At 41.8% G+C, this 25,682-nt stretch overlaps 1 protein-coding gene across 13 annotated transcripts in view; it reads left to right on the forward strand.

The window, feature by feature from the left end:
• Positions 1-25,682, forward strand: part of WT1 (WT1 transcription factor) — a 137,768-nt gene that overhangs the window by 93,339 nt on the left and 18,747 nt on the right. For 8 of the 13 annotated variants that reach the window (XM_043515762.1, XM_038404468.2, XM_043515761.1 and 5 more), the window contains 4 exons: positions 3,077-3,199; positions 3,774-3,876; positions 14,502-14,579; positions 25,340-25,442. In XM_043515762.1, the coding sequence (XP_043371697.1) occupies positions 3,077-3,199; positions 3,774-3,876; positions 14,502-14,579; positions 25,340-25,442 (407 nt within the window). The remainder of the gene's footprint in view (positions 1-3,076; positions 3,200-3,773; positions 3,877-14,501; positions 14,580-25,339; positions 25,443-25,682) is intronic. The other 5 variants (XM_043515760.1, XM_043515759.1, XM_038404464.2 and 2 more) reach the window with 2 other exon arrangements.

Raw genomic sequence — 25,682 nt, forward strand, 5'->3', positions numbered from 1 at the left:
GGTAGCTTATCTCTAGGGGAAAATATAGTTCGCTCTGGGAGCAAATTGTCCTTTAATAAAGAGACAGCAAAATTGTCCAAAACTAGAGGTGAATCGGATCCAATCACACTGTAAGGGGACCAGCTAAAACCATCACTTTGACACATGCAGGTATGCGATACCTCCAGCATTTCGATCGAGCTTCACACAATCGGTTGTCTGCATTTTGACATTTACAAACGCATCGCTCTCACTTGGTTTTGTTCAGAATGGAGAAGACTAGACTCACTGATCAAAAACTGAATTGAAAAAACTTCCAGAATGGCCATATTAACCTAGGTCTTAGGGGGTGGTATCTACTACCAAGGTCTACTAATCCTCTATATGTCTCCTACCTGTTCTTTCTCCATATTAAAATGGCTACCTACCAACTTTCGCTAAATTTAGGCTTTCTGAAGATCGACTCTGATCTCTAAACCGTTGGAGAGATTTCCCGGTGAGGCGCCCAGGCAGTAAATATTTGGTTTCAAGACACACATGCTCTTGCCATATTTTGATACACCTCCCGATATAGCGCCCAGTACAATGACAGTCCCAAAATAGTAACGGGTACGAGCATCTTCTCCGCTAAGCAAAAATATTTGCAGCACACAACGCTTCCTTTGGGCCGCAAGGAATTTAGTAAGATCGCAAACAGTATTTTAGGGCTGGATAAAATGTTCTTGCTTTGAATCAGTCAAGGTTGCACTTTGCTTTTTCAGACCGTGGGAAAGACGCTACCTTGGCTCAGCAATCACTTTTTTGCCAAGCGTTGGGGGGGAAATAAGGCTTTGAAACTTCTGCCCATTTTCTTTTCTGGCTTCTCCTGTCCTTTCATCCAGCTGGATTCCTCAAACAATTGGATTCCTTCAGAAGATCGCATGCTCCAACAGATGCACAACTTTCAATTATTTTCAGCACATTTTAATCAGCCCTGCCTCTGATAAGGTCCTAATTAAAGAGACCTTGCTATCAGGAGGCTTGTTCAGAACTCAACTCTCTTATCACATTCCTGAAGCTTTGGGTCAGGCAACACCGGAAAATGTGGCCAAAACATCATACTGCTCTGAGCAGAGTTTCGAAGGCCACCAAATGTCTGCATCAGGCCAAAAGTAACTAAGAAAGTGTTAGTGTTTTAGAAGGCTGAAAAGAAACAAGGAGGGGGGAAGAAAAAAATCCTTGAGTCTGTGAAGGAGATAAGAGGGCGAGAAACAGCTGTATCATGGAAATCCATGGGGTACCCGTGCTGTCATCGCTGCCAAAGGGGCCCATCATCCTCTGGAAGAGAGAGGACCCTCGGAGCCATGGGAGTGGGATACAAAGACTGGGTTGGTCTGGAGAAATGCGGCTCGGTGCTTAATAGAAGCCCGGGCCGAAGGGCTGGTTCAGAATACTTCGAGGGCAGAATAATCCAGATCTTTGCTATTTTGTAGCTTCCTCCTTTCGTCTCCGACACGGAACTACATAGTCTGATAATGTATTATAAAATGGAGGTTTGGGGCTAGTGCTACTCCAGCGCCACAGTGTTTTCTGTAATCTCCACCTTCTGCCTCGCACTGATATATCTTCCCGAGCCCCTTTAAATAAAGGCAATGTAACCTCATTGGAAACTCTCTGTCGTAACAAGTGACCACAGCACGGTCGGGGCAGGGATTGTTTTCTGATGTATCTGTACAGCACCGAGCACAAGGTGGTTCCAAGCCGGAGTGAGGCTTTGGGCTGGGGGGAGAGGGAGGACTAAAGGAATACACATGTAAGAATGGGGATAAAGAGATTCGTAGAGGCCAATGTCCAACTGTGTGTTTCGTCAAAACGGTTCCCCAAAGGAGGCCCGAGCTAGACAAATAAGGGTTAGAAGAAAACCCTTCTTTATCTTTATAAAGAAGCTGAGCTCGCGGGCCAAGGAAGATTTAAGGTTTGTATTTGCTCTCAAAAGAGCTGCGCTGACATCTTTGGGTCTTGGGGTAAATGCTGATGAGCTGAGAAGCCTCAAAGATAATATTACTTTGTAATTACTTTTTTAGCTGAAGTTGTTTAGCTGGCTCCAAGTAATTAATGAAAGTTGGTGTCCAAACGCCTGATTTACGATTGGGTGTCGGCCTCGGGTCAGCAGAGGTGATCCCTTTCCATCTGAATCTCCTCGGTTGAAAATATAAGGTGTTTATTATTTTGGCCAGCAATTTTCGCTTTAAAGTAGGAGTTTATTTTTCATTTAACATTCCACCTTTTTATTGCAGACTCTTCGGAAAGCTGTTCTTAAAAAAAAAAAAAAAAAAAAAAAAAAAAAAGATTAAAGGGTAACTTTAAAACTGGAAATGGCAGATGAGAACACGCAGCAGATGGGAACCTTCCTCTTTAAGATGAGCAACAATTAATGAAAACATCCTTTTTACGACTGAAACCGATCTGTCCTCTTTAAACAGGAACGAGACTTCCGATTTTCCATTCTTCATAGTGCACTGACTGGCTTGGCTCCTGACCCGGAGCTGTCCTGTGCCAATGGGCATTCCTCCCGCCCGGGCACAGCACCCTCTTTGGCCCATTCCCCCCTTCGGGACCTCTCCAGAACTGACCTTCTCAGCAAAGGCTTTGATTTTTATTTTTTTTTTAACTGAACTCTCCCGGTCAAATAATGTATTGTCCTGGCCTCAATGCCTCTCTCTTCTAGGCTGCTTTGAAATGGCACTTGTGAGGCTGCAATGGGGAGAGCGAGTTATGGGGCAAAACCCCACCGTTTCCGATGTTAAATGCAGAGGGGGCTGTAGCAGAGTAGAGCAGCAATCGGAGACTAGACACAAACAGCACCAAGGGGGAGGCTTTAACTAGACCCACAGCCATAAATCGAGAGCGAACTATTTTGGTCACCCGCTCTTCGGGTTCTCGGAGTTCACTTTGATGGCTATCTTGGCAGAAGGGAGCCATTGGGAGCTCAAGCCCTTGGAAGAGCGTAGGCTTCAGGTTTCGACGCCTGCTTGGAGCCAGTTCGCAGGAAGCTGCCTCAGGAGAGAGTTCAAGGCTAGGCAACTAACTCCTGATTCTTCTGTTGTTCTTTTGGAAGGTTACAGCGCAGTGGCGTTTGATGGGACTCCAAGTTACGGCCACACTCCCTCTCACCACGCAGCGCAGTTTACAAACCACTCCTTCAAACATGAGGACCCCATCAGTCAACAGACCTCTCTAGGTAACGGTAGAGACCTTTATGTAGCCGACAAGGAGGGAGAAACATCCAACACCTCCCGCGCAAAAAATAGCCTCTCTAGGGGATGGCCCCAGCAATTACACGTTACCCGGGGCTAGGGGTCCCATTATTAATACATTATTTTACTCTTGGCTGCTGCACAGCCTACCGATTTAATTACACGGGTTACCTGAACCTGCGGGCTCCACATCGATGGGAGATACTTGAGATGTAATGAACTCCAATGCCTCTTGGTTAGTGGTGCTAAAGTGTTACACGGCTGGCGGGGATCTCGCTGTAAATCCAGAGTGACTCATAGTGGAGTTACTCCGGATTTACGCAGGTGGCAAAGGAGAGCAAAATCTGGCCGGTGCACACAAGTAAACTTGCTTTATGCAGGCCCAACACCCGTGTGTTTGAATTCCGACTATAGCTGCTTAATCCTGAAGCCAACCAGCCAACGTATCTTGTATTGGAACTTTTCCTAACTTTCAAAGTAGGGCTCCCCTTTCCCATCCAGATTTCTACTAAAAGGGCTGAGCCTGGCGGTGGTTAACTCTCTGTGGTTTGTCTACAGGCGATCAACAGTACTCGGTACCTCCACCAGTGTACGGCTGTCACACCCCCACAGACAGCTGCACAGGCAGCCAGGCCCTGCTCCTGAGGACCCCCTATAACAGGTACCTCCACGCGGAAGCCTTTACTGTTCGCTTCCTCTTTCATTGCATTTAACCTTGCTTGTTGCACTGACAAGATTTTTGGCCGGTGTGTGTGGTGTTTTTACTCCTTGGCAGACAACTCCTTGTATAGGGGAAATAGATTTTCTTTTCTTTTTGGTCTTGCCTCATGCTTTTATGCATTTTTCTGGTTTTCTCCTGATCACTGATTTGTTTTATTTTTTTTTTTTAACGAGCTATTTCCTGTTGTCTGGCGCACACGTTTTCCTCGGTTCTGAAGGTTCTGTGATGTAGAAAACATGCCTGTCCCAGCTACCTGCTTTACTTGGATTGCTTCTCACTAGAGCGGGAACAATAATGAAGCCCTCATAGTGTTTTGAGCCTGGTCTCCTTCCTCATCTATACTACTATATATTGTGGACTATGTCGCCTTACAAAGAGACACTTTGAAAGCAACGGTTTAGCAATCTCAGGGTGGATCCTGACAATGAATTTACTAGTCCGGTGTACGTACCATAGGAGCCATGCTAAGGGCTTTCTCCTTTTACATGAAGGGCCCCTCTCTACCCACCAGTGACTCGATGGCAGTTTTAACTGAGGGCCAGATTCTGTTCCCTATGAAATTCAGTGAGATAGAGTTTTGCCATTGAATTAAGTGGGAATAGGATTAGGCCCGGAGAAAGGATTGATCAGATTGAAGTGATTATGAGGGACCAGAGTGAGGGGACACAATATGAATGCTTGAAAAGTAGGGGAGAGTGTGGTGTATAACATATGTTGTCCTGGAATTTTCTGACACACGCTTTATAAGAAGGCTGCAAAACGGATTTATATAAACGTGCTTCTATGGTAGTTTTTCTTACCAGCTGTGCGAAGCTGGTAAGAACGAAAACATGCCAGATTAAGGTTGATGCTTCTTCCCTAAAGCTGCATTTCCTTCCTGGGGTTTGATTCTTTTTAATACACCACTATCAATTCCATTTCCCCTTTCACGTGAGTTTACCATTACAGGACCTGATCCCGCAATCGATAGTCTCTTTGACCCCTGGAGTAGTCCGCCTGCCCACTATCTACTGCAGATGGGACGCTCCATACTATGATCCAAAACCCCCATGCAAATTAACGGGAGGCTTTCAACGACTTCATTTCGGTGGGCTCTGGTGCTGTGTTTCGGCCTGTTCTTAAAAGGGGTATGTGTATGGGTGTGAGGGGGGATTAGCAGGTCATTTAGGAATGACAGCAATGTACAGTGCGTACGAAAATAAATATCTGTAACTCTGAAACCAGTTCATTTACAAAATTTTCCCCACAATGTGGCTTGGTATCTCAAATTACAAACCCCTTCTTGTGACTCTCAATGTGATGTAAGACTGGGTTAAATATACACTTAAAAAGCAGAATCAGAAAAGTAATACCCGCTTTGCTTCTCGCCAAAATATGGATCTCGTTTTCTGTTCGTGTTAAATGGCGTACAGCTATAATGGTCCCTTTTCAATAGCTATTTCCCATTTTCTTGGTTTGGCATGGGGGGACCAGTGTGTGTCCTTCAATTTTACAGTGTGTTTAGGAGTGAGAAAAGAAGTTACCCAAAATTTATTCTTCAACTTTTTGTGAACTTGGAGCCAGTCCCATATCTCTGAGTTGCTAAGTAACCCGAGCACACAAAACAATATGCCTTTGCAAAGGAAGTTGCAACTGACTCTTCTCATAGGCTGGTTAATCGCCTTTGATTAATCAACACTGGACAGGGGACAACAAAATTCTGTCACTTCCAGAAGCCACTTCTCCAATTAACGTGAGTTGACGTCAAGGGAAGGAGGGAATGAGGTAATGAAGGAAGGAAAGAAGCCTATCCACATAGATTAGTTGTAGAATAATTGGCGGGGAGAATGCCTTCACTGAAACTGACAAAGATGGGTCATCTCTCAGGAAAATCTATAAATATGATTTGTAGAGAGGCCTCAAAAGGGGAAAATGTGTGGCTCTGCATAATTCGCGTGCAGCTCAAGGCACAGAAGAAGTGTTTTCTTTCTGAGCAGTTTATTCATATTTCGGTGCCTTAAGATCCCCTTGCATTTTGCACTTGGATTTCAGACAGCTCGGTGAAATCCTCTCGCTCTCTGTTCCATTTTGAACTCGTATCTATAACGTCAAATGCACAAATGGCCAGACTTTAACGGAAACTTAATTTTGTTGATGGACCACAGCAAGAGCCTGGTCGCTGAATCGGGAGAACTCCATAAAACTTTATCTTGCCAGAACCCCAATAGCTAGACTAGTTCTTTAGAAACGATCGGTACCTTTACAGATGGTGTGTCGGTCTCCCCAGCCAATCCATGGTGAACCTGGCAGGTCTGTTCTTTGGAGACTCACTCTAAATTATTCTAGATGTTGACACAAATACTAACCCATAAAGCTACTTCACTGAATAAGAAACCTTCTTCATCCTTGCAACAGCAGATACAAAGCTTCTGCTTAAGCCCCACTTGCCCTTGGCGGCAGAGTAGTATAGCTTCAGCATTTCTTCTAGCGATGGGATGTGAGCAAGCACAATCTAAATGATACTACTTATTCCACGGCGGATGCACTCAGTTTTACAAGTGCACTAATTATGCTTAATGAAGCAAGCCCAGCACTTTGATATATGCATTCCAGTAGGAAAGTAAGGAACTGTTGCTTTTTCTAAAACTCCGACTGAAGGTTTCTACCTTCCACCTTCCCAACGATGGCTGTATAATAGGCATTTTTCATAAGCTTCGGTGACATTTTCCTTAATGAATAGAATAGGGCACAAACACTACATCACCAGTAACTTAAAATCTCTTGCTGTGAGTTTTGGAATTAAACCCTTACATTCATGGGTAGCTAAAATTCAATCTTCAAACTCGTCCTGTTACCGCTCGGCATTCTAGCATGCAATCAATATCTCCCTGACTTGCGGCTTGATCCGGCTCCCATTGAAGCCAATGAAAGTTGTAACACTGACTGACTGTAGTGGGATAAGGATTAATCCCTTAAACTCTTTTGGAGCTAGCATCATATGTATGTATAACTCTACCAGAACGTTTACACACGTCAGAGCAAAAACGTTAGTACTCCAGTTTCTCAACACTTTGTAGTGGGTATACTGACAGATCTTTAAAGTGTCGGCTCTCCAGCATTTCATTATAATAGGGACTCTCTCCTAAAATAGAGGATGGGATGCTATGCTAGTCGTCTTTCGGTACCTTCAGCACTTGGAATGATAAAACCTCCTAATGAGACCACAGTTTGACTTAATCCACCTGGATATAGTTCTTGTCCTTAGCAGCTATCTGCTGTAAATAGGCATATGTAGAGACTATTCTCTCACCACTTAAGCACCAATTATAAACGACACTTGGAAACAAGTTGTTTGTTTGAAGCCTAGATAGAAAGTTGAGCTTCAATTTTGTCTTTAATGCGCATTCCAGAATGCCCCTTGTCTGAAAAATTACAATACAGTGGTGATCAGAATAAACCCAAAGTTCATTTGCTGATGTGGTAGTAATATCCTCTTGGATCACCAGGTTCATCCCAGTGAGTGTGTCAGATCATATAATCTCTTTTTCTCTGAGTGCTAGAAACAGGAAAACTGGTGCCCTGTTTGAAGGTCAGTTGGCCTCTAGGCAGTACAGAGGGTAGGAAACATGGACTGAAATTTATGAAGAACATACCTCAGAAACTAGAGTATTTTTCATGTTAGTTCCTTAGTTCCTCCACGGAAGATGGTAGAGGAGCGGCTAGGGAGAACATAGATGGTAGAGATTAGTACAGATGCAAGGAACATATTTAACTAACTCTTGGCCCAGGGGTTCTCCAACTTGGCATTCTGTGGCTCGCTCTTTGAGAGATCCTCTCGTGCGCCACTAGGACCTGCTCTGCAAAATATTCAATCCTTCACATCTCCAGGAAGGGCTTATCGGACGCTTGGTGGCCCATGGACCACAGTTTGATAGCCATTGTCTTCATTCCTGTTCGGAGAGCCGATCCTTTTTCTTCTTTCTTCTCACTCCACCCCATGCATAAGTAAAACAAGATGGACAAAATCTAAGGGCGTCCAAATTGGTGTAATTTATGCCTTTTTTTGGCCTTCTCCATTTGTATGTTACACCATCTTGGACTGCTTAGACTGATTTAGCCTGCAGTCAGTAATATGGTCTCTTCCTTACACACCACCTCTGAATTTGACCACTGAGTCCCACTGGAGGAACCTAAAGCTCCACCAGCTTCCATAGACTTCAACTTCATCCCCTCAGAAAATCAGGCCAGAGATTTAGGTTTGACAGTGTGTATTTAGGTGCCTAACTTTAGGTACACTCATTTTGGTGAAAATACCTAAATTGATCTGTTTCTGGATGTTTTCAGATGTTCATATGCATCTTCATACACAGCTGTAGTTCGTGGAGGAAAAGCTTTGTTATATGCAACAGGCAAGCTAGAGTGGCAAAAAGGTACCAAAATCCTGAGATAAAGGAGAGAATTTCCTACAAAGTCTCTCTCTGAGTGTTTATGAAATCTCCATAAAGGCTGTCTAAACTGGAAAATTGCATTGTGTTAAAACAAATATTAACACAGTGTTAAGCACCACGTGGTGCTTAATTTAGACCAGGATTGCTGTGTTTAACATCTGGTTTTGGGTAGCCCTATGCTGGACTAGGATTAATCCCAACCGGTTGATGCCAGGCAGTATTTGTGTCTGTTTCATAGAAGTGTTGACATTCGTTAACACCACGTAATTTTGCAGTGTAGACAAGGCATTATTTTGCCTAAGAGATGACCCACAGAGTATTCTGGAAGGTGAGCAGTACAGAAATGCTCCACCTTTATTAGCAGGCCAACCCTATTAATCCTCTTCTTTTCCTCAGTCCATTTAGAGGTTGCTTAAACACACGTTTCATTGTGTGCATATACATATTAGTGTTTTGTTTTTGTTTGTTTAAAAGTGGAGGAAGAAAGGGGAATTGAGCGCAACAGCCAATTGGTGGCACTAGAAGCATAGGAGTTGTCTATTATACTGGGTGCATCTAGTTCAGAATCCTGTCTCAGACAGTAGCCCATCCTAAATGCTTCATAGGAAGGTGTAAGAAACCCTGTAGAGGACGTTTATGCAATAAATTGCCCATAAGGAAAAGCTTCCTCCTGGTCTCCATAACTTTAAAGCTGGCTTTATGCTTTCAGAAAAGGGGCTTGTATTCCTTCTAGCTATTTTTGTATCTTGTCTAATGTAACTCTTTATTGTTCTCACTATCAGACAAATGTCAATTCCTTTCAGAACCCTACAAAGGTATCCTTGTGGCAATGAGTTTCACAGGACAAGTGTAAATGTTGTGTTTGTAAAAAGAAAGCGGGGCTTTAAACTGTTTTGATCTCTGAAAGCAGAGAGGCATCAACCATCATTTCACAGCCACCAGCAGTCACTCAGGCTTCTTATTGCTCTGATCAGTGTCTGAATCCCATAACAAATTTGATGTAAAATTTGATTGTAACAATGCCTTTAACAGGTTAACAATACATTTACAAAACTTCAGAGTTCTACATACACTGCAGTAATTCACCAAATACTGCTCTTAAGGAGATTTCCAAGTCTAGCTAGCTAGTAGCAACCAATTTGTCCATAAGAAAGAAAGGAAGTAAGGAGAAAATATGCAAGCAAGTCTAAGACTGAAGACCTTTCCATTGTTTTGCCCTGGTAAAAGAGACAGTAAGAAAGGCGATAACTTGAAATAAATATTCAAGAGCCCATAATTCTTATAATGGAAGCAACAGTATCTCTGAAATCTCCAGTTCTGGCAACTACTTGTTCTCTCTTATAACACAAGCACCGCATCTGCCAAGAGATATTGTGTCCCTTGTTGATGGCTAGTTATTGATGGCAAAGCTATGCAGACTGCAAGCGTGCATTGAAAGGCCAGCATTTGTGATTCCATTAAAATGGGGATGTGAACTTTTCTACCTCATGCTGTTTAATGTAGTAAACATGTTTTAATGTTGAAAATTTACTGTGAGTCACACTTGCAAAGACTTTAAGAGTGGAGGAGTTTCAGTTCAGATTATAGCTCTTTCTGTGCAGAGGTCAAGAACTCAGTAATACTGCCGTGCAGGCCAAAACAAACTCTATATGATCTACTACTGGTTTCCTTTAAAGTTCCTCTTTCGTTCAGGGTTGACTTCCTTTTATTTCACTCCAACTTACATTAATCCTCGTTGTAGAAAAGTCCCCCCTCCCCCATTTCATTTTAAAAAATCTCTGTAATGAAAATAAGTTATTTTTAGTGTCTTATTTGGGGGAAGTAGTGATTCAAATGGGACTCAATGCAGGCAAATCCCAGAGACTCCAGTTTTCCTTCTCATCTTTCAAATCGTATTTAAAGCTAGGATTTGAACATAACTATTGACTCTGAGACCATCCTGTAGCACTGGCAGTAATAACCCATTTTAGATTTAAATGGATGCATGGATACCTTGTTATACTTCCTCTGTTAGAGACACCATACATGCTTCTTTGTGTAGAAGTCCGCTGGTGCACTTGGCAAACTTGGTGAAGCTTGCCGTTTTCTGCCTCCCGCTTGCTTCCAGCCTGAGGTGATCAGCCGTGGAGCCCAGAGTTCGCAGAACTTACATTCCAGCTCGCTGTGTTTTGGCGTTTGGAGTCTCTCCCCAGCAGCAGCAACTTTCACCTCTGGGTCCTATTTGCAGCATGGAAAGGGAGGGTGTTTCCACTGGAGCCGAGACTCCCAAAAACTTCCAGCCAGGCTGTGATGTGATCGGTAGCTATAGGGGCGGCTGCATCATTATTATTACTATTATCTCATTGAAGTAACTGAGAGAACTCCGCTGACTGCAGTGGGAGCAGGGTTGGGCTCTTGATGTCCACCACCTATGAATCATTCGCTGAGTCTACAGCCCTAACTGATCTTGATGGGGATGATGAATACACCCCCCCCACACACACACACACACACACACCTGGAGCAAAATGGTGTTTGCTTGTCAAGGCAATTCAGCCACGCTTACTTGAGGGCAACCGAGGATGCTCGGAATAAAACAAGGAGAAAATTCAATACAATCCGCCACACACGCACACACCTAGATACCTAGTCCCTCTTTAAAACCTTCCAGCCCAAAACTGTGTATTCAAGCACAGTATTGCCTCATGCCACAGGCGTTTTATGTTTATCGTTTTATTTAACAGGAGCCGTTTCAAGAGTACAGTATGTAGCTGGTAAGGCCTATGGGGGATTTCCCCAGCCAGAACGCGCACAAGCCGGAATTTAAACAGATACACAAACCCGACTCTTACCCCTCTCTGCGGGTTATCTTTATGAATGGCTGAGATCAGTAAAAAGAAAAGGAGGACTTGTGGCACCTTAGACTAACGCATTTATTTGAGCATAAGCTTTCGTGAGCTACAGCTCACTTCATCGGATGCTTAGGCTCCAATAAATGTGTTAGTCTCTAAGGTGCCACAAGTCCTCCTTTTCTTTTTGCGAATATAGACTAACACCGCTGCTACTCTGAAACCTGAGGTCAGTAAGCAGCCCCGAGTGGCAATGGTGGTCCCCAAAGGTTTTAGGAACCGATGGGTCTAAACACTTTATTTTTTTCCGGTGTGATGAAATACTGGTGACTTAAACATAGGTCTGTTTTTTAGATCGGGAGCCATCTGTATACCTGGCTTCTCTTTTGCATGCGTATTAAGCCCCCACTGCAGGGCTAGCCCCTGGGGACGGGTTTTCAGCCGAGGTAACAGGGGCGCTGATCCGTCTTGAGGGTGGGCAGGGGCCTTTCCGCCGAGCCGTGCAGTCGGGAGCACCGGGCAGAAGTCCCGGCTGCGGCAGAAATGGAAAGCCAGCTCCAGCTCTGGAGGCGGTCACGGGGAGACCCCGAAAGAAGTGCCGAGGTGCCTTGGGCCAAGAGCCAGAGCGCAGGAAGGGGCCACTCGCCCAGCGGGGCTCTCCAGGGGAAGCGGGTGAAACGCCAAGGCCTTTCCTCCTTCCTTCCCGTGGGTGTCTAGCTTCAACTACCCCCACCTGCCGCCCTGAGAAGGACGCAGGGATCCTCAACGAGGGAAGGCCCGGCCGGGACCGGCTTGTCCGGGTCCGGTCAAAGGCAGAGAGGGGGGCCCTGGAGCCGAGGTCCCAGTGCGCGGGGGGATGGCCTGTGCTCTCGGGCTGCTGGGCTGCCCGTCTCTGGGTTAGTCACTCTTGGGTTTCCTGGGTGGGTGGCCTGTCCCTATGGGCCTGTCCCTGTGCTCTCCGCAGACCCGGGGAGCCGTAAGCTGCAGTTACTTTGCCCGTTTCAGTGGGAGCAGGGTCGGGCTGCAACCTCTGTTTGGAGCTTCATGCTTTAACCTGCACAAATCGCTCCCCTCCCCGCAGCTGCGGCCACGGGCTCCCAGGGTGCCTTGATTGCCAGTGGGTGGCCTCTCAGATGGCACCGTGTTACTATTGTCTCCTCCTCTTTCTCAGCAAATATCTAACAAGTGATTAGTGGGTCTGCCTTCGCTCAAGCCACTTCTCTGGGCCAAATTACAGCGGCGTAAATAAGGGTCCGCGGGAACTTCATTGGAATGACCAGGGTAAGGGGCTTGATCCAAAGTCCATGGAAGTCTGTGGGAGTTTGTATGCGAGCAGAAATTGCCTGTGTACTTGTTGCAAGGGACAAACCATCTCTGAGTTTATTTGATGACAAGTGTAAACGCACGATCCCTAAAGCGGAGAATTCCCCTCTGATCACACGGGCAAGGCTGTCCTTTGTCGCCGGGACACAGAGTTGTAAACCTCCTATTGAATGGAGTGCATGAGCCAGCCACGCTTCCAGCTGTACTGAAATGGAGCCCAGGACTACCTTCAGCCTGTCTCTGAACATTGTCCTGGTTCCCAAGCGATTTGTTTTGTGCACTGTCACCAAACCCAGGCTGAAATACAGTGGCTGCTGGTTAGTGACAAGATGAATGTGCACGGCTTGATGAAAAAGCAAAGGAGGGAGGGGGGAAATATTGTGGAGGAGGCTCTTATAAATGAACTGTCAAGGGAAAGAAAGTTAAAGGGAAATCTCCTGCTGTAAATGCATCGGGCGGGCACTTCTAATAAAAATCCGGGTCCTGGAGGAATTAATTACAGCAGCATTACAGGAAGAATTCGTGGAATTGCAAAACGTAGTGGCACAGACCAGCACGAACTGCTGTTGCAAATGGGGAAACTGCAGGAGAGTCTAACAATTTCTGAGCTGATATGCAGGACATTGTAGTAGCATAATAGCAGTTCAGACATTCGAATGAATAATAGTGTCCCGCGATACTGACAAATGATATTACACATACTTTAAGATTGAAGTAATTTAACTTGTTTTTATATGCAAAAGCTTCCCACTGGAATCGCACTTTTCTAGCTCACTTCTACCTGCCATGAAAAAACGCTCGCAACAAAATGATATACAATCACTAAATAGGTCTAGTGAGTTTAGCTATTATTAATCAGCCAGGGGTCTTAAGTTGATTGTGAGTTGCTATTTCTCTGGCACCCACATCAATCAGAAAATCGATGCGAAAGGTCTAGAGACTCAAAACGTGGTTTCAGTAAGATTCGCTGCAGCAGATCGGAGAAATGTTGTGTAGCAATAGGAACCTGGATTTCCAGGAGAACCAAGATTCAGGAAGAACACACGGCGGTTTTCCATGCTGTGTAGATGGAAAGCAGCTTGCTCAGCCCTGTCTGCATAGTGAGACTCTCCTCTTACGGCTAACTTACTGAGAGAACCCTAGGGAAACCGACTGCTTTTGGTGGTGCAATTCCGCAGCAGTTTTTCCTCTCCTTGAAGCACATACCTGTTCACTTGTATGTTTAAATTATTTGTGATAAGTGTTTGAGCATTATTATGTCAGTAGACCTGTAAGCTCCATTTCTTTTGGTTACAGTTAATCTCAAATAAAAAACCAGTGAAGTGTTTTCTTTAAAAATAGAAAGTAAGCAACTGACAACCCGTTTCTGAGAATATTGCTGTCTGCTGAGTTCATTGTTCTAAGATTATAAGATTTTACAAACAAAACATAAAACATAAAACCAAAAAAGACTAGTATTCCAGTTGTGAGTTTAATTTATGGTTCAGCCACTCCATTTTTCCTTGGCAAGTCACTATATGTAGTAACATTGGTCACCAGTTCTGATAGCTGTTTCAGTCCATTAACCACGTGATCCTCTACACTCTTTATTAAAACTTAATTCACTTGCTTTTTTTTATAAAATAAGAGATCTGCTCTATTGCTAACCCACAAGTCTGTATATATACTGGTTGTGTATATATACTGGTTAATTTAATTGCAGTATTTTTTTTTCTTTATTGTGTATAATTTTCAGCCATTTAAAATTTACAAGTTAGATCACAATGAACACCTTGTCTTTTTCCACATAATCATTCTTTCTTTTTCTTTTAAAATTAATGTCACAAACAGATAAAAGGGTTGAAATAAAATAAATTTATTTGGTACTGCTATATGTATTTTGAAAACACTTTTTAAAAAAAAAATGAAAATTATTGCTTCTTTTTTTAAGTATTACTTGAATTTGGTCAAGTAATTTTAGTTCTAATTCTAGATATTTTTATAACAGTGACAATTTATACCAAATGACCTCACAGCTTGAATGCATGACATGGAATCAAATGAACTTGGGATCTACATTAAAGGGGTAAGGTGTTTTATTATTTTGTAATCTTCTTCTGCATTAGTGTAGTTAACTTCATTTTATTTTTTATTTTATGAATGGAATAAGGTTACTGGCACGAAAAATGCTAACCTGTCCAAAAAATGGGTCTTTATTTGTCTGTAATTTAATATGTTGAGTTTAAAAAAATAACCCTATTGAACTATTAAGTTTTATTCTACTAGTCAGTTCACAGTTAATAAGAATTTTATGGTCAAGTTTTCTCTTAGACTTTTTATTCTAAGGTTAGTCAACAAGGAAAGAACTAGCAATATTTTCTTTAACTGTTTTTGTTTATTGGTTTAAGTCAAAAGACCAAAATGTCTTGGAGAACAGTATGTTGGTTGTAGATTTTTAACCATTTTACTGTCTAAACAAATTGTCTTCATTGTAGATTACACAATTCAGGTGCCAAGTAAATGCAATAGCTTTCAATTTGTGTGAGCAAGGTGTTTTCCAGTAATAGATTAGTAATGTTTGAATTTAAATTGGGATAATATGAATGTGAAAACCTGTATAATTATATTATAAATGGTTCTAAGCAGCCATATTATTCCATATATACAGCAACAATATGTGATAGGAGGGACTGCGTGAATGGGTATGAAGACAAGGTAGATCTCTGTCCCAAAGCACTAACAAAATAAGCTCGTGAAGGAAGGATGGGAAACAGTGGAAAAACCTCTGCAATTGAATGGTGAAGTTGAGTTTGAAGCTTGTCAGTTCTGTTAACTTCCATTAATATAAGTTTAAAAAAAAAGTGTGTGTGTATATTTATATATAAAATATATATATATTTTGGGGGGGGGGAAGATTCTGTCGTCTGATTAGTTCAGACCTCCTTGCAGCAAGGTGTTGTCTTCTTGACCCATCATAACTACTGTTGGGTCAGAGTGCAATTCAGAAATGTGCTTTCTGTAACTTGTAAACAGTGGCTGCCCAATAGATCTTGTGCTGAATTCAGCCCTGGACTTGTGCATGCTTGGCATCTGGAAGGCCTGCCAGTGGGTTGCTGGGCCTAGCTCATAGCCAAAGGCAGCGCGTAACCAGTGCAGTGAGTGAAATAACAATGGTGGCTATTAGAGACGGCCTGGGGAGTGAGACACAGTGCAGGGGTGGCCTGAGCAAGAAAGCAGAAGGGGAAAGAGCCACAAAAAGCTGGGAGAACAGCATTCTGGGTGTGCGGAGTGTGTGGGGGCTGATCATCCACCTGGGAATCAATGCTGGGATGATCAGGCCCTGATCTGCTCTCCCCACCCTTGCCATAATCAGCCTCAAACTGACCCACTCCAGACTGCAGGGTGTAAAGTGTTCTCCACACTCCTACCACACAGTGAGAGCAAGAACAAATGAAAGAGCTCCAGGCTTAGACTACTGTTGCTACCTCCTGTGTCTCCTTCCCTCCATTCCTTTCTCCTTTTTCTCTAGTTCTAACCTCACTCTGCTCCTCATGCCAGCTCTTCTCTCCCTCCTTTTTATTATCTTTCCCTTCTCCAGGCCCCACATCCTCTGTCCCTGCCTTTCCTGGCCCTTTCCATCTTCTCTGGCTTCCTTCCTCCATACCATTGTCACCCTCCCACCTGCAGGGAATGGACTCTAGCCTGTTTGCTGCTTGTCCAATATGGGTTTCCTGTTACTCTGCAAGCAGGAAGCCCGCCTCAGAGGTGCTGCAGATCAGAGACATTGGTAGGGTAGCAAAGACACAGGGTGTGGTGCTTACAGGGCCAGGGCTTCTGTTCCTCCCTTCCTGTAGGCAGGACAGTAACTGTATTGAGAGATTCCAAAGACGTCTCCCCAATCCCCTTGCGGGGTTGTCAGTAAAATTTAACCACTCTTGCCCTTCCAAAATGGGATAGCACTCTTGGACTGTGGAAGAGGATGTGCTAGGAGGAAATGAATAGAGCACATCAGAGGGTTTGTCTGGACTAGGGTGGTTTATTTTTAAAAATATGTTTTGGTAGCATAGTGTAATTAACACATTCTAAAACTCTAGTGTGGACAATGCAAGTTGTACTTTAGCAAGTGCTACCTGGTCCAGTTTAAGGCTTGGGGGGAGCCTAGACTTCAACTCAAGAAGCTAGCTTCTGCTAACATACAACTTACCTGGTACAGAGTAGAGTATAATAACATGCTAGTTAACATGTTCTCGAGAACCTCCTTCTGATCCTTGTCCAGACAAAGCCAACGTTTGCCTGACTTTGTAAGATAAACTATGGGTGCTCTTTACCCTTTTCTGAGTAAATATATATGTATATCTTTTTAAAAGGGAGATTCCCAAACTAATATGTAGGAAACTGACTCGATCCAGATCTATCAGGTATGGTATTTGTGCAGGCTGGCTTCAGTATTGCACAATAGTATGAAGTACTGCTGATCTGCTTCTAACCTTCATTCGTGAATGAAGTCTAGAGGCACTAGATAGTAGTGTAGTAAACCATGTGTATCAGAGCAAACTAGTGAAATGAGCATGAGTATGAAGTGGTGGTCTTCTGTGGTACACCTAGAATCTGTCAGGCAGCTCCCTTACTGGAAAGAAAGGGAAGCCCCTTCTCTTCCCCCTGAAACCCAACTATTGTATACAAATCAAGCTGACCAGCTCTGCTGCTGAGGCTATTTCCTACTTTTTTCATAACTGTTTGTAATTTCCTCTTTAAATTGCACCCTTTAAAAACAAAAAAAGAAACAAAAAAAACCAACCACCAAACCTCTTCATTGCAATATTAGACACTGTTTTGTCTCTTCTGAAGAAAATATCCTGCAAAAAGGAGAAACACATCAACCTTGACTGAGGTCCAAGTTATTAAAACAAGGAAGAGGTTATTCTTTGGGGAACTGAGTGGGGGAAAAAAAAGGGACACAATAGAAATATTAAAGGAGTACTGAACAAAATAAATGGTTTTACTTGTCCCAAAGTGCAGACTGTGAGCAGTATAAAGTTTGTGACCTAGAATTCTTGAAAGGAAAAAAGAAGAAATCAAGATGAATGATCTATGGTAAAACAAAGCTGAAAGTTTTGGTATAGGCCAAGATTGTAGAATCTGTGGAAAATCAGTGCTAGACATGGCCTCATCACTGGTAATATGAGCCAAAATAGTTATCTGTCTTCTCTGGCTGGGAGTTACAAAACACAGTACCTCCAAACTCAGTTGCCATGAACATAAGGTACTTTTCCTAAGATTTACATCTTTAAAATATATGAACTGTTCCTAAGTGATTCCCAGGCATTTACTGTTTCAGATACTTTTCTCAATCTTGAAGTTGTATTTTATGAATATTGGTATCTTTATGTTGAAATGGAGAGCTTAATTTCTCTCCAAAGATGACAATCCTTATATAAAAAGAAAAGGAGTGCTTGTGGCACCTTAGAGACTAACACGGCTGCTACTCTGAAACCAATCCTTATATAGAAATTCCCCTTTTCCCCCCACCACTTCCACATGACTCAGCTGAACTTTCTTTTATGTATTGTATTATAAAGAAATAGTATTGCAAGTTTGCAAGAAATTGGGAAATTAAAATTATATGTTAGTGGTACAACATATCACTCTCTAACCCTATCACTTTACATGAGCGTCATTAAGTAGCCCTTTTCCTGGGTTTACATTCAATTTAAGTTTAATGTACTAAAATGAAACCATTACCACATATTCTAGGCAGGGTTTGGCAGTGACACCGAAAGTTAAGATTGCCTGGCACTTTCCGTTTTTTAAACTTAATCAGCCCCCCGGCTCCACCGCATAGGCATTATGATATAGTCTTTGATTATGTGATGCATGCTATTTTATTCACAGGACCCCTGTCTTGTTTAGTGCAGAGGATAGACAGGAGTCAGGAAATGGATCTGGATTGCATAGTGAATGAGACTGTTATCTGTAGAACCGTTCCGCTCACCCCTCCCCGATTTGTTGCAAATGGTGGAAGATGTGGAGTGAATGAAGCAAAGGATTGCAGGAGGAGAAAAGGTGGTCTTATGGCTAAGGCAGTCAAATGTCACTCAGAAAAACAGGGTTCTATCTTATCAAACTTTTCACAAGTGTTCACTAACTGTGTTCCTCATTTTCTAGTGTGCAAGTTGAGACAACTGGGGCCTGATTTGTATTAGTGCTGAGAGCTCACAACTGCAACTGAAGACAATGGGCACTGTGCTTTTGAAAATATAAAGTGCTATAAAGATGCTAATTACTCTGAAAAATCAGGCCTTTTATACATCTGAAGGTGGACACTCAAAATTAGTGGACACTTTTGATAAATTTGGCCTTAATCTCCGAGACTTTGTTTCACAGCTGTAAAATAGGGAAAATAATATGGCCTCATAGGAGGTGATGTGAAGATACTTTCATTAGGGGCTATTAAATCCTTCATACTATGGTGATGAGAACCTTGGAAGGCCCATGAGGAAATTAATATTTCTTTATTCAGTACAGGTTTTGGATAGCATCTGATAAATAAGTAATATGGCCACATACTGAATAATGAGAATAAAGAGAAATATTGACTAGCTACCTATTCAGCTGTCTGATCTAGTCCCTGGCAGTCTCGGGTGGGTCCAAGAATTGGGGCCATGATCTGAAAAAAGACTATAGTGCAGCATCCCACTGGTATTGCACAGACCTGTCAATATTGGATAGGAGCCTAAACCCTGTTGTGGTAACTGAACCTGTGACTAGCTAAAGAGGTTACCAAACGAGGAGCTCTGTCACAAAGCAGATAGAAAACTGCAGAAAGAAGGGCCATGCTATCTGGAAATTGAAGTTAACGTGTAGAGTCCCACTGAGGTCACCTATGTAAACTGGCAGAGTTTGGCTCAGTGCCTTTTTTCTTTATTCTTGAGCTATGTAATCAATGGGCTGGGCTCCCAGGCACACCAGTGTGTATTGCCATTTGCTTGGTCTCACTGGACAGAACAATAGAGAGATTTTTTGCAAAGCACTACTACAATTGCATTCTAATACAAGACCCTTAAGGTTTAGGCTTTCTATAATAGATTAACAAGAGAACCTTTATCATAGCCTTATAAAACACCATTAGTAAGTTCTGGGAATGTACATTGTCCCTAGCTGGCTCAGACCTGCAGCCAGTGTGAATGGGAGCATGCAATTATATGTTTTTCATGGTGTTAAATATTTCCCCCTTTTTCTCTCGCATCAAAATGCCTAATCATGAATTTATCCTCTCCTCTGTGAGGAAGGGAAGTACTCTCCCCATTTTACAGATAGGGAATTGAGGCACAGAGGGTGATATCCTAGTTCCATTGACGTCAATGGCAAAATTCTCATTGACTTCAATGGGACAAGGATTTCACTCGGAGAGATTGTGAGCTGCCCAAAGAAGTACATAAGCAGAGCTGTGAATTGAGCCCAGGTCTCTGAATACTAGTCCAGTGCCTTACTCTCAACACCCAGCTTTTCTTTCTCCATAATGATTGCACACTGAGCCCTAATTAGTGAAATCATTTCTCTGATGTTTAGTTGCCTTGGAGAATGCAGATAAAGCAGCAACTTTATGCTTCCCTCCTGCTTAATAGCATTACCACCAATAAGAGGAGGAAACATCATCTATATCATTAATCAGACTTCTCTTTATTGCCTCCGTGGTGGCATATATTTCCCGTAATATTGGATGGTAAATATTTTAGCAAAGAAAATTAGCTTTATTTCTCTTCTGTACTGTTATCACACAGCCTGCCTGCACCCTTGTTCTGCCTCATTTTTGGCTCTGTTTCTACACCCAAATATTCCAGTTCCTGCACTGAAACACTAGTAAATTGCATCTTAATGTGGTGCCTGTTTTGTGTAATCTTTCCTTCTGAATTTTTTAATTCTTCCATTTTGAGTCAATGTGCATTCATGTTTCATGCTGATATTTGCTCACGCTTCTCAATATGCCCTATAGCTTCCCTTTTTTTTTAGTCGTATGAAATAATAAAAAAAAATCAAGCTTCGCTCTCCAGATTTAAGTTGAGGCTAGTTGTAAACTAATCAGACAGTTCTAGTGTAACAAAGTAAAGTTGGTGTGAGAGAGAAATTGCAGGTTGTGGGTTTTTTTTTATATATTCAGATTAGAAAGTAATCTTTTATGAGTTTTTTTTTTTTTATAAAGTCCTTAGATTGGTACAACTCTCTAAAGCTGCTCTGTCTTTCATCACACATTCTCATCTGTAAAACCTTCATTTTTATTAATCTCTGTACAATCTGTACAGCGTCGAGATTAATCGTTTTAAAAGAGCTACTCTCCAAGTGTTAAGGATTTTCTGGCCTAATGCTAAAGGCAAATGTTTCTAAATGCTCTACAGTATATAACGCTTGCTTAGCATTTTATGTTGCATAAGTATCAATCTTTGTTCTGCAGAAATGTGGAGCTACATTTTATGCATTTTTTCCAGGTCTGCAGCTGGCTGCCTAGAACCAAAGGACAATATATATATGGGGCCATCTCAGCAATCAACTGGATGAACTCTAAATATTTATAGTCCAGTTCTGCCTTTGGATAGATTTGTGCAACTTTCATTGAAATCCAAGGGAATTCTGTATTCACCAATGAAGGCAGAACTGGGACCCTTAAGGGCCAATCCTGCAGTTTTTATTCAATCAAGAACTCCTGTAGGGTTTTGCCTGCATCACTAAAATAGTACTGTCCTGACAACAGGTTTAACTGCATCTGGCTTTGCTTAGCCTTGACTCTTTTCAGCATTTTTCCCCCCATCAGTCATAAATATGACTTTAAACATTAAACAGAGGAAACAGTTTTTTTTCCCATTTTTTTTTCTGCTTGTACCTCTTGATGATTTCAAATTCCCACCCTACAATTAAAACCCTGGCTTCAATTGCAACTTCTTTATTTTAAACCATAATCTTTGTTTTTTCTTATTTAGCTCAGATGCAAAATTATATAGATTACAATGTATTTGTAGAGATGTAGGACAGTTGATCCCTTGGTAAACAAGCAGGACACATTTATTTATTTTATTTATTTATTATGTATTATTTTTACTTTCCATTAGTGGTCACAATGTACTAGGCATTGCTTGCTCACCCAGGTAAATATAGTCCCTACTCCAAAGAGCTTAAAGTCATAGAATTTCTCACTCTTTTTTTTGTTGTTTAAGATCTCCAGCTGAAAGATGTGTATTTGTAATTATTTTAGTGTACTGCACGCATGAACTCACTGATGACTTGTATTGCTCATAGAGGTTGGACTTTCCTCTGGTTGCTATCTCCTGTGTAAAATGAAACCAGTGGTTGTGATTCTGTAATTTTTGGAAAGTCTGAAAAGCTGTAGAGGAGCTGCCAGACTTACACTAGTTCTTCCACTGAGTCTTCCACATTCTAGTGTGTATGCTAAATAAATTATGGGTGTATCAAAAAATTCACATAACTTGGCATGCATCACGTTTGCTCTTAACAAAAGGGAGATAACAAGAGGGAGAGACATGAGAAATCCAGTCTATTTCACAAGCTGTGTGACAGTCATTATCAATGTAGAGTGAGATTTCAATTCAAAGCAGCAGCTACAGGCCCAATTTGTGAAAGTCTTACATTGCTGTACCATCAGTCCCATTAACTTCCAGTAACTGTCCCCAATGTTAGACTATTACAATCGTTTAGGGTCAGATTACTCTACCCCTACTCATTATTGAGTTGTGCCTTCCTACCCAAGAAGTCTTACTCGGCAGTTAGTATAACAGGGCCGTATATGATAAGTCCCTGACAATGCTGGCGGGTTTTAAGAAACCGGAACTATGGTTTCTTCTTACTAAGATACCTTTTCAGGGAAACTATTAAATGGGTTGTTTGCTCACTAGTTAATATCTGAGTGGTCAGGTGGCTTTGAAAACAATTTCTAATGTGATCAAGCCTTTCACTGCAGTTCTGCTCACCAAAGCAAAGAGTGCATATGACCAGGAGTAATGGGATGAAATAAAAAAATGTATGAGGAATGTTAGGGAAAACTTCCTGTCCGTGAAATTTAAGCTTTGGGAATACAGAGCGATTTGGTAGAAGCCCCATCCATGGAAATATTTTAAAAGTAGACTAGAGAAAATACCATGAGAAGCATTCCAGGGGATCTCATACAGCTTTCTTCCATTTCTAATTCCTAGGAGAAGTGGGTTCTGCTGGCTACTTTCCATTACAGAACTGAATAGTCCTTCAGAAAATCCTTGGCACCTACAAATGAAAACCTTGCAAGTCTCCTGTATTTCAGACAGTGTAGAGTGCAAGTTAGTCTGTGTTTTGTAGCATGATTTCTACTGTAACTTCTTGTACCTTTTGGAGGTTTCTTCCAGGGTAAAGTTTACCATATGTTTAGGGTATCTTCCCACAAACTATCTTGTCTCTTGAACTGCCTAGGCTGCCATCGGGAGTGTGGATCTGATAGGTGAAGGATTATAAAGCTAAACTAGGCTACTCAAACCAGTGACTAATGATGATAGTTTACATTTACCCTTGCTTTCCTATGGCACTTTAGATCAGCAACTTCTTCTACTGTGAACTGTACAGATGCCTCTCTTATTATAACATGCTAACGCCCTTCCTCTCTGTGATTAAAACAGATGTTGCCATATGGTAGATGCTCCTTCCCTTTGACAGGCTTTTACACAAGTACCAGGTTTCATTGCTGCTGTCCTTTGAATCAAGAGGAAAATTCAACATTGATGGGGTCATTTGTGGCTCTCTGATATTGATGCATGCTGTAGCTGAGAAAATGATTTTTTTTATTGTTTGTATTCTGGTAGGACCTGAGGCCTTAATCAGGATTGGAGTCCCATTTTGGTAGGCATTGATACATAGATAAAAGAGGATTCCTGCCCTGAACAGGTGCCAGCATTGTTCTTTCCCTATTACTAATGGTAATGCGACTATTAAAATATTGTATTCACCTTGCAATCCTCTTTTAGCCTGTTTCATTCTGAACTTTAAAAAAGCCTCTACTTTCCTATGAGGTCTAGTCTTTGACTCTTTGCTTCTGCTAGGGTTAGGTGTTCTTGAAAAAAATGAACCCTTCCAAACCAGGAAAATCACAGCTGTCGTAGAATTTGTGAAGAAGTGGAACACATGCTTGCTGTGTCACTTTTGATCCACTGACTTGCCCAGCCAAGGTTGTGACGCCATAGCTTTTCAGATTTGGCTCTGAAAAAACCAAATTGAACTAAAAATCTGGGTTTCTTTCAAAAAAGCCAGTTGTGGCTTATAGGCAGGTAGCTGTTGTGCAGCACCATCCTAAAGAATTGGATAAAAAAAGCTGTTATTGGGATACCCCATGATGAATTTTGGGGAGAGAAGCCTCCAGAATATGAAGGTAAACATGTAGATGATGGCAGTCTCCCCAGCAGAGGTTTTGCATGTGTGCTGGAAGCCTTCCTTTGGGTTTAGTGTAATTAGTAGAAGAGGGTGCCATTAGCAGTGTTTGAACCCACAAAACTGTACCACATGAACCAAAGGAACACCTCTGTTAGGCGTCAGAAGCAGACTGCTAGTCTCTATGTGGACTCGCTAAAGAAGAAACACACATATTTTACAAATATTACATAGTCACAAAAGCTCTCTCCCTTTTGGTCAAATTCATGAAACTTTCAGACTCTTTCCAGCCCACAATTCCATTGTTTGTTCTTGTAAATCATTTGAAAGACTGGACCTTTACATAGACTGCTTTCTTTCAGTGGGCCCTGCTTTCCTTTTCAGTCAGAGGTCTGGAGCCTCAGTGGCCTCTAATTGTGATGGCAATAAACCTGGTTATTCTAGGCTTTGCTTCAGAATCCTACTTTTCATCCATCTACATTGTTCCCCCATTGTGTCTCCCTGGACTCCACTCCTGGCGTTTTTGAATGTTCATGATACTGAAATTTAAACACCTATGGCTCTTAATTTATTAACACAAATGACTATTAATTCAGAACTAAAAATTGCAGTGTACATGTGAACATCTCACAGTTACCAAAGTGGAAAAATCCATCAGTGTTCCTACCTTCTACACACCAAAACATAACATTTTGCAGGATACATCTTAACTAGGTAAACAAAATTGTGAAAAAAACATTTATTTTAAATGTTGCCATGCTGCTGCCTGGGGAAATCTTGATCATTTACACCAACGGAGGATCATCCCCTTTGTGTTTAGCTTAGGTTGATTTTTACAAAGAATTAAACTACAGTGCATCTTGCAAGCTGATATGTGGGTTAAATGGTTAGGACACTGATTTGTAATCTGTACTTATGAGTACACGACTGCTATTCTTATAAATGTCATCACTTTCTCAGTACTATCTGGTAATATCTGAGTCATGAGGTGCTGACAAAATCCACTGTACTTAATGTGAAACTTGAGGCATTTTGCTCATTCCAAAGATATTAGCAATAGGCAGCTCGGCATTTAGCTGATAAGTAACTTGCACATATGCACATAAGTTTATGTTCCTATGTGTCTTTTTTTCTTAACATCTTTGTGGTAATGTACCACACTTTAAACCTTGACAATACTGCTTTTTTCTGGACAGTATTTATTGGGCAATAATAAATGCAATTATATTATTGAGTCAATGCATTGTGCTGGAGTGATGATCATGATCTGACCCATGCAGTGAAAGAAGAATCTTTCTCCAGTAATTTTCACTTGAGGATGGATCTCCTGACTACCAAATCAAAAAGCCTAAACAATTTATCACCATATTAAGAAATAAATCCTCTTGGTTGGAGCTGTGCACTAAAAAAATATTTAACTCTATGCATTGTTCCCCTCTTTATCTGCAGCCATGCAACAGGATATGAGAGTGACAACCACACTGGTCCTATGTTATACAGCTGTGGGGCCCAATATAGAATACACACCCATGGAGTCTTTAGAGGAATACAAGTAAGTATATTGGGACATTCTACATAGGGAGGAAGAATTACTGTTTTTATAGGGTTCTAGTTACTTATTGATTATTTGATTGGTATTCATAATTCTCTTGCTAACTTAGGTTTCCCTGTGTCATTAAGAAATCGCTGAGATAAGTTGACTTCTGATTGCACTGAAGAACAAAATAAGATCACCTTTTAGACACAGTTGTAGTTTAAAAAATAAAGTATTTTTCCTTCTGAAACATATCTT

Source organism: Dermochelys coriacea, chromosome 6 (genome assembly GCF_009764565.3).
Source record: "Dermochelys coriacea isolate rDerCor1 chromosome 6, rDerCor1.pri.v4, whole genome shotgun sequence".
In the NCBI taxonomy this organism is placed as follows: Eukaryota; Metazoa; Chordata; order Testudines; family Dermochelyidae; genus Dermochelys; species Dermochelys coriacea.